The sequence below is a fragment of the Salmo salar genome, chromosome 06, assembly GCF_965601325.2.
Source record: "Salmo salar chromosome 06, fSalSal1, whole genome shotgun sequence".
Classification (NCBI taxonomy): Eukaryota; Metazoa; Chordata; class Actinopteri; order Salmoniformes; family Salmonidae; genus Salmo; species Salmo salar.
Genome location: NC_138296.1, coordinates 49,161,015 through 49,170,293, shown reverse-complemented (window position 1 = coordinate 49,170,293; position 9,279 = coordinate 49,161,015). Strand labels below are relative to the sequence as shown.

General features: G+C 40.8%; 1 protein-coding gene across 1 annotated transcript; it reads right to left on the bottom strand.

Moving 5' to 3' along the window:
- Positions 1-302: 302 nt before the first annotated feature.
- On the bottom strand, positions 303-1,454 carry LOC106607528 (interferon alpha-7-like). Its single transcript, XM_014204559.1, has 5 exons — positions 1,329-1,454; positions 1,146-1,232; positions 865-1,014; positions 515-607; positions 303-410 (listed from the first exon to the last, which is right to left on the bottom strand). The coding sequence occupies exons 1-5, from the start codon at positions 1,452-1,454 to the stop codon at positions 303-305; spliced, it is 564 nt and encodes a 187-aa protein (XP_014060034.1).
- Between the last annotated feature and the right edge of the window lie 7,825 nt (positions 1,455-9,279).

The following is a 9,279-nucleotide window of genomic DNA, read 5'->3' as shown; positions in this document are numbered from 1 at the left end:
AAGTATTTGCAAGGTAAAGCCCCGCCTTATCTCAGCTCACTGGTCACCATTGCAACACCCACCCGTAGCGTGCCCTCCAGCAGGTATATTTCACTGGTCATCCCCAAGGCCAACACTTCATTTGGTCGCCTTTCCTTCCAGTTCTCTGCTGCCAATGAGTGGAATTATTTGCTAAAATCACTGAAGCTGGAGTCTTATATCTCCCTCTCTAACTTTAAGCATCAGCTATCAGAGCAGCTTACCGATCACTGTACCTGTACACAGCCAATCTATAATAGTAAAAAAGATCTGCAAGTTCAAATTCATGTTCTATTGGACCACAGAAGGCTATCAGAGTTGTGTTTCAGGATGAATTCTAGGGTGTACAGGAGTTCTTTTCGAACCACTTCCCAGGCGCAGTAACTGAAATTCTGTGAAAATGAAAATAAACTGTTAGGGCAATGTAGGGTAATATTGTCCTATGTAGAGATATTATCAAAACAATGTGTCTATTTGATTTCAACCTATATTCTACCTTTTCTTTTAGGACTGCTGCAATGTTCCCAAAGTATGTCTTCAGGCCCTCTGCCCTGATGGGATAATCACTTGTATCCACACTGCTCATCATCTGCCAGAAAGGAAGAAAGAGGCAGGCGATGAATAATAATTCAAATGTATCCATTATAGTGTATTTTCTTGCACCCTACTTTTTATTTTAGGACAGCCGCGATGTTCCTAAAGTATGTATTCAGCGCCTTTTCCCTGACTAGATAATCACGTGTATCCACACTCCCCATCATCTGACACAAGAAGAAAATAATTCAAACATCACCATACCAGACTTAAACAGTTAAGCTATCTGTATAGGCATAGGTAGGTACTCACACATTTGCTCTCTTCAATCTGACGGTAGACAATGTTCTGAAAATACTCCAACTTCTGTTGGTCCCACATTGTCGGCAGTTCGTCAGTTCCAAACAATGTGTCGATGTTCTTCAATGTCTCATAAAGAGCCTTAGCACCACTGCTGCTCAACTGAAACAGACAATAACAATCATTTCAAATAACATAATTAGCAGTTTAAAGTTTTCTACTTTCTGATCCTAACGGTTGCAAATACGCTTTCATGCTGTAAAGAACACTTGGATATGATCGCTTGCCCTTACCTGTGGCCCGCCGGAGGTTGCAAATGCGGTGGCTGGGAATTCCATGAAGACATTGTCCTGCAGGCACTCCACAGGAAAATGACCCCCCTGAAAGAAAGAGAAAACACATGTTTCACGTTGAGCTATTCAGTTAAACATCGTTGGATAATACATCTCAAGTCAAAAGTAATTTAAAAATTGTACCATATCTCTCAGTAGGTTTTGGGTTGTTCGCACCAGCTGTCCTTTTAGCTGGCAAGGCATGGGCATCGACAAAACTTGCACGAGGCAGAGGAAGGCGCTCATCCAAATGATAATCTGAATTGCCATTCTTAGGGTAGTTAGATGATCTGCAGCAGATGGTCATTGTTAGTTGAATATAATCCTGAAAATAATTAATTAATTGAAGCCTGAAGCAATGATCAAATGATAGCATGTTGTTGACTTACCTGTTGACAGTATATTGCAAATTTCCTCCAGTCAGAATGTGGTTTGTGTTCTGATCCCATATCTGCGGATTAATTTAAATAGTGAGGATTGAAAGGATGAACAAAAAGTGAAAGGGTATCTCGCTAAATTAAGAGTTGAAGTGAATGAATTTGGGAAAGTTTTGCCTAGTGAACCGCAAGACCGGATTTCTCTTTTGTGTGCTCCACTTCACCCTCTCATCATGTTTCGAGTTTTCCTTCATAGGAGGCACATTGTCCTAAGTGGGATAAAAAAAATGTAACTCATAGGCTCAAACGAGTAGGAGAGAGAGAGAGAGATAATATTGACCTCTTAACTTTACAATGAATGCAGTAGTGCTCTTTATGTCTTTATAAACACCAATATTTAACTAATGGCACTTTTATGGACTAAGGGAAGGCCTACAATGTTTGTTTGTTAATCACAAAACTGCTGTTTCCTTGTTTGTTTCTCTCTCTCTCTCTCTCTCTCTCTCTCTCTCTCTCTCTCTCTCTCTCTCTCTCTCTCTCTCTCTGTGTGTGTGTCTGCGTGTGTGTGTCTGTGAGAGAGGGAGTGAGAGATGATGATTTAATATGATCTCGTTCTGTTTGCATCTTCTGTCTTTAATCCCATTCATGTCTATACATTTGAAATAAAATGTTGATTATAACTGATGATTAGATAGACATCAACCAGCATTTTATGACGTCTGTTTCTGAATAGTCAGGCTAACATTAACATTTGACAATTTAATACTTACGAGAGACTAAATAAACCAATGTGCTAAGGTGTTGTGATAACATTATCGTAGGCAAATACATAAATCCTAATTCCTAATAACACTACACTTCATCGTCTTGGATATGCTTTGTTAAAGGGGCAATTTATGTGATTGCCACATCCATAAATGAATGATAAACAGCCCACCTATTGATTCTTGAAGAATATATCACTTTTAAAGGCCTCATGAGCTCAGTCCACCTGTCTTACCTCAACAGAACCCAAAATGTACTTTTTATGACATTGTTTGAAACAATATATATACATCTAACAAACACTTTACAACTCTAAAATGTAGTTGAAACTATTAAGTTGATCTCATGGATGGTCATTACTTTAATCAATAGATCTCTTACAGTGGTTACTTTTCTCGAACACCATCCCTCATCTATTTACCAGAATAGTGGCTGAGTGAATACTATGGTGTTGTTTTGAACTGTAGATTCCCTATAAACAAATGAATGCAGGAAAGACTGAATGGATGAATAAATGGATGACTGAATACATGAATGAATGGGAAAAACAATATGATAATAGATGCATGTATTACGTCATTTAATTGTGTTATAAATAAATACATAGCCTTCACATATAAATCAGTCAGTAAAAATATCATCCATCAATCTATTAGCCAGCCTCAGGGACATGTCACATGTCTCCAATGATGGTTATGTGGTTGTCCAACAGACCGCTCTTTCCTTACCGCTTGACTCTGAGGTCGACTTCGTCACAGCTTGACCATGGTGTCGAGGAATTTTTAAAACTGCACCAGTTTGTAGCGAAGCTCCGCTCCCACGATCTCACATGCGCATGCGCTGTCTTCCTGGAGCGCAAACAATTACATGCATGTTTCAGTCAACTCAACCACAACAGGTGCTGCGCCAACGCATCCGACGACACAAGAAACGGCGCTTGGAAGTTCCAAGTTTCAGCGAAATTCATCCGATTTGTGGTGATCTAGAACTTGATATTGGATCCACCTTCTGTTTCAAGATGGTGTTCAGCTTGTTGAAATACGGTTCAGAGACCCTTTGCCTGAAGTAACTGACCCTCCATCTCCAGAGGATGCCCCAACACCACACCCGAGCTGTAGACAATATAAAATGGTGGTGAGTGAATTAGTTCCGTCTTAAGAAATATAACTTAGGCTACAACATGAAGGGTCATACTTACGCATCCCTCCAATTTCTTAACTAGTTCACCTGTTTTTGAACAGGTTCAGTGTTTCTTTGTTCCATGTGACAGGAGTCAGGCTGTTAAATAACTGGGCCATTTATTCTAAAGCCTCTAATGCAACCACTGAGACGTCCTCCTCCTGTATAAAAGAAAACAAGGTTTTAGGCCTTAGGAAGTCTCATAAATTCTATGGTTAAACTTCCAATTTATCATTTTGAAATTGCAATAAAATCATACACTCTAGTTTATTCTATCCAAATCTTGCTACATGATACATTTCAGTATGTTACCTGTGTGTTCTTGTAAACATGCTCTGGAAACATGCGCTCGACATTTCTTTTAGACACAGAACTAGAAATTGTCCACCCTGAAATAAAGTCATATCAATATCAAAAAGTGAACTGTATTGGAATAGTATCCATAAATGAAACATTGGTGTACAGAGAGTGAAAGCATGGGTTATATAAAACGTCGTATAATAACATAAAATAAATGTAGGTCTAATAATTAGATATATTGAGCATCAAATTGTGCACACCAAATGGCGGACAGGTGCAAAAAAATGCGCACTAGTGCATAAACTGCGTCCACCCGCACTGATCAGAATCGGAGGTGTATGAGCAGAACAGAGTCAGGTAGATACTCAACCATTTCAATCTAGCATGAATATTTGAATATTTCGTCGTTCGGAGAGAAGAGCAGGCCTATAAGAATAAACCAATTTGCCAATGTGTTGTGATAACATTATCGTAGGTTTATTAGGAAATGACCTAAATCAGAATTCCTAATACTATAACATTTCACCATCATGGACATGCTACGTTAAAGGGGCAATTTCTAGGATTGCTACATCCATTTTTTGACTTGATACACAGGCTACCCAATGATTCTTGAAGAATATATCAATTTTAAAATCCTCATGAGTTTAGTTCAACTACTGTCTTACCTCATCAGAACCCCAAGTTACAAATATTTATGCCATTGTTTGATACCATGTAAATGTAAAAAAACACACTGTATAGCTTCCAAATGTAGTTCAAACTAACCCATAACTTTAATCTCATAGATGGACATTCCTTTCATCCTTAGCTCTACGACAGTGATTACTTTTCTCCAACCCCAATCCTCAGCTATTTAGAAAAATAGTGGTTCAGTGACCGCTTTGGTGTTGTTTGAACAGCAGATTGCTCCTTTAAAAACGTCAGTCTATAAACAAATGAATGAATGAAATGATGAATAACTGAATATATAAATGAATTAATAAAAATGATGAGAGAATAATTATTTGATTTTATTGTAAAGGAATAAATACATGGCCTTCACATATAAATGTCAGTCAACCAATGTTAATAAATAAATCATTCATTCAGTAAATGTATCAGCTATCAATCTATTAGCCGGGCTCAGAAACATGTCACATGTCTCCAATGATGATTATGTGGTTCTCCAACAGACCTCTTCTTCCTCATGGCTTGACTCTGCTGTCGAGGAATTTCTTGAACTGCACCAGGTTGTCGCGAACCTCCAATCGCGTGATCTCCCATGTGCATGTGCTGTGTTCCTGGATAGCACACAATGCATATATATATATTTTTCTCACTCAACTCAACCACAGCAGGTGCTGTGCCAACGCGTCCTATGACACCACAACGACGCTTGGAAGTTCCCAGTTTCATATGTGAATTGTGGCAGTGAAATGCATCCTATTTGTGGTGATGTAGAATTTGCTCAGATGAATTTATCCTCTATTCGAGAGCATTTGATATTAGACCCACACAGTGGCGACTGGTTTTCCGAGCGTGCCCCACCTGCTTAACCACAACAACAAAAAAGTAAACATTTGTTTAACCTTTTTTGTTGTTGCTTGTTTTACTTGTTTTTTTGGCATCAATAAGTTTCACATATCAGTTTGCATACAATGTAAAAAAACAACAACAATCATTCAGTTAATAAAGCTGCATACAAACATGGTGTCTTTTTTGCTTTCTTGAGTAAGACAAGTCATCATCGATTATTGTAAGAGCTTTCATTGTCTTCTTATATGCCCCGTTTTTTAATCATTCGGTTCTGGTTAGGTGTACAGGGAAAACCCTGTGAAGAATTCTCTTGATAAGCCCCCATTTTCAGTGGGTGATTCTTAATTATGCAATTTTTTTACCTTTATTTAACTAGGCAAGTCAGTTAAGAACAAATTCTTATTTTCAATGACAGCCTAGGAACAGTGGGTTAACTGCCTTGTTCAGGGGCAGAACGACAGATTTTAACCTTGTCAGCTCGGGGATTCGAACTTGCAACTTTTCGGTTACTAGTCCAACGCTCTAATCACTAGGCTACCCTGCCGAATCAGAAAAACTTAATGAAAGTGAACAGTTTTCATACCTGTCTATGCAAAGAATTACATTGGATTAATGCATTTCATGATAACAGTAAGCAATTATTCAGCAGGAAATATTGAATATCAAAAACAAATAAGTCTATAATATAATGGTGCAGGGCTCTGTCTTATTAAATGAGGGCCATGTTCAATATAACTATGTTCAAAGTGTGGACATTTCACACCACACTTGCAGATTCTGTGTAGGGTTAACCAAAAACGTTTTTTGAAGAACCATTGTTTCAATAGGTGTTTCACAGAGACCACATTTTCCTCACAGATTTCGTCTGTAGTTAATCAGGCACTGTAATTTGAAACATATGGCTGTTCAGCGTTTACATTGCACATCCTTGAAATAAAAATAGATGTCATTAATAGAGAGACTGATAGTGTTGAATGAAGTCTAAAGTTCGGCCATTTTACCTCACTGCTTGTATTTGTATGTGTTATGGATCCCCATTAGCAAGAGTAGGGGTAAAATGAAGGCAGGTCTGGTTGCTCCTCATTACACATCACGAACCAACAAATATGATTTAAATCAACAACATAGGAATCGCTACAAATCTTATTGTATGACCTGTTAAGCACTATATTAGGCCCAGCCTTTAGATCTTTTGGTTTTCCTAAATATGGCTCCTATATTGTGATCACAACGTCCGATGGATTTGGAAACTGCTTTTAAACACATTTCTGCAGTATTAGTAAAGATGTGATCAATACATGATGATGATTTCATTCCTGTGCTGTTTGTAACTACCCGGGTAGGTTGATTGATAACCTGAACCAGGTTCCAGGCACTAGTTACCAGTTTGAAGCTTTCTCTTGAGTGGGCAGTCTGATGAAAGCCAGTCAATATTTAAATTATCTAGAAAATATACCTCTCTATTGATATCACATACATTGTCAAGCATTTCATACAAGTTATCCAGATACTGACTGTTAGCACTTGGTGTTCTATAGCAGCTTCCCACCAGAATGGGCTTCATGTGAGGCAGATGAACCTGTAGCCATATTACTTCAACAGCATTGAACATGAGATCCTCTCTAAGCTTTACAGGAATGTGGTTCTGAATATTAACAGCCACACATCCACCTTTGGCATTTCTGTCATCTCTGTAGGTCTAATAACCATGTATTGCTACCACTGTGTCATCAAAGATATTATCTAAGTGAGTGTCAGAGAGTATCAGATTATGAATGTCCTCCGTTACAAGCAAATTATTGATTTCGGAAACCAAGTTTCTTATACTACAAAGTTAACGTGGGCTATTTGTAACACTTTTCTGTGATGCTTGATTGTTTTTCTTGCTTTACTGGGAAGCTTGGCAGAGGTAGACATGCTTGTGTTATGTATGTTAGTGCAGGGTGAGCTGCACACGGTTGACTTCCTGCTAGGGTACACCACCTCAGTGCTAACAGTAGAACTCTGGTACATAGGAATATTATTACTGCATACAATAGCTGTAGGATCATTCAGGGCAGTAAGAGGGACATACTTACATGTTGTCTTCCAATGCCCCTGAGATAATGTACATTTGCTGAAGCATTATGGCAACTCAGCAACAGAATGGTAGGGATTAAATGAGCTGGGCCTGGGTAAGTCAATTCACTGTGCACCTTTTTAGTCTATTCTGCTAATATTGCTCCTATTACGTTGTTGATTGTGGAACGCAGTTTCATAGATGGGTTGGAACCATAGAATTAGGAATTCTAATAATGTAATAGTATCTCCATGGTAGGAATGGAAGTTGTACAGGTGCTCAAAATACACTGTTCAACACAGGCCAGCCCTGTCCAGTGATAAAACACACTTCATTGAAAAAATGCATTTGAATATAACAACATTTTCAGAAGATACATTTTACTTGTTTTAATGGCTTTCCTCTATAGATTAGTAGGCTATAAGACTAATTCCATTCCTACCATGGAGATACTATGACGGATCACCAGCTCAAGCTGAACCTCGGCAAGACGGAGCTGCTCTTCCTCCCGGGGAAGGACTGCCCTTTCCATGATCTCGCCATCACGGTGGACAACTCCATTGTGTCCTCCTCCCAGAGTGCTAAGAGCATCTGCCTCTAACCCTAGGAAGCTCTTTGCCACCTTCTCCTCCCTCCTGAATCCTCCTCCCCCCCCCCCCCCCTCTCTGCGAATGACTTCGTCAACCATTTTGAAAAGAAGGTCGACGACATCCGATCCTCGTTTGTTAAGTCAAACGACACCGCTGGTCCTGCTCACACTGCCCTACCCTGTGCTTTGACCTCTTTCTCCCCTCTCTCTCCAGATGAAATCTCGCGTCTTGTGACGGCCGGCCGCCCAACAACCTGCCCGCTTGACCCTATCCCCTCCTCTCTTCTCCAGACCATTTCCGGAGACCTTCTCCCTTACCTCACCTCGCTCATCAACTCATCCTTGACCGCTGGCTACGTCCCTTCCGTCTTCAAGAGAGCGAGAGTTGCACCCCTTCTGAAAAAACCTACACTCGATCCCTCCGATGTCAACAACTACAGACCAGTATATCTTCTTTCTTTTCTCTCCAAAACTCTTGAACGTGCCGTCCTTGGCCAGCTCTCTTGCTATCTCTCTCAGAATGACCTTCTTGATCCAAATCAGTCAGGTTTCAAGACTGGTCACTCAACTGAGACTGCTCTTCTCTTTGTCACGGAGGCTCTCCGCACTGCTAAAGCTAACTCTCTCTCCTCTGCTCTCATCCTTCTAGACCTATCTGCTGCCTTTGATACTGTGAACCACCAGATCCTCCTCTCCACCCTCTCCGAGTTGGGCATCTCCGGCGCGGCCCACGCTTGGATTGCGTCCTACCTGACAGGTCGCTCCTACCAGATGGCGTGGCGAGAATCTGTCTCCGCACCACGTGCTCTCACCACTGGTGTCCCCCAGGGCTCTGTTCTAGGCCCTCTCCTAGTCTCGCTATACACCAAGTCACTTGGCTCTGTCATATCCTCACATGGTCTCTCCTATCATTGCTATGCAGACGACACACAATTAATCTTCTCCTTTCCCCCTTCTGATAACCAGGTGGCGAATCGCATCTCTGCATGTCTGGCAGACATATCAGTGTGGATGACGGATTACCACCTCAAGCTGAACCTCGGCAAGACGGAGCTGCTTTTCCTCCCAGGGAAGGACAGCCCGTTCCATGATCTCGCCATCACGGTTGACAACTCCATTGTGTCCTCCTCCCAGAGTGCTAAGTACCTTGGCGTGACCCCGGACAACACCCTGTCGTTCTCCACTAACATCAAGGCGGTGACCCTATCCTGTAGGTTCATGCTCTACAACATTCGCAGAGTACGACCCTGCCTTACACAGGAAGCGGCGCAGGTCCTAATCCAGGCACTTGTCATCTCCCGTCTGGGT

What these genes read in the sequence shown, in the direction of transcription:
- LOC106607528 (XM_014204559.1), bottom strand. Translation starts at nt 1,454, where the DNA reads ATGGCAATTCAGATTATCATTTGGATGAGCGCCTTCCTCTGCCTCGTG. An exon ending in CAACCTCCGGCGGGCCACAG is followed by an intron (nt 1,015 to 1,145) that starts GTAAGGGCAAGC and finishes TGTCTGTTTCAG; the next exon opens with TTGAGCAGCAGTGGTGCTAA. An exon ending in CAGCAGTCCTAAAAGAAAAG is followed by an intron (nt 411 to 514) that starts GTAGAATATAGG and finishes TCATTTTCACAG; the next exon opens with AATTTCAGTTACTGCGCCTG.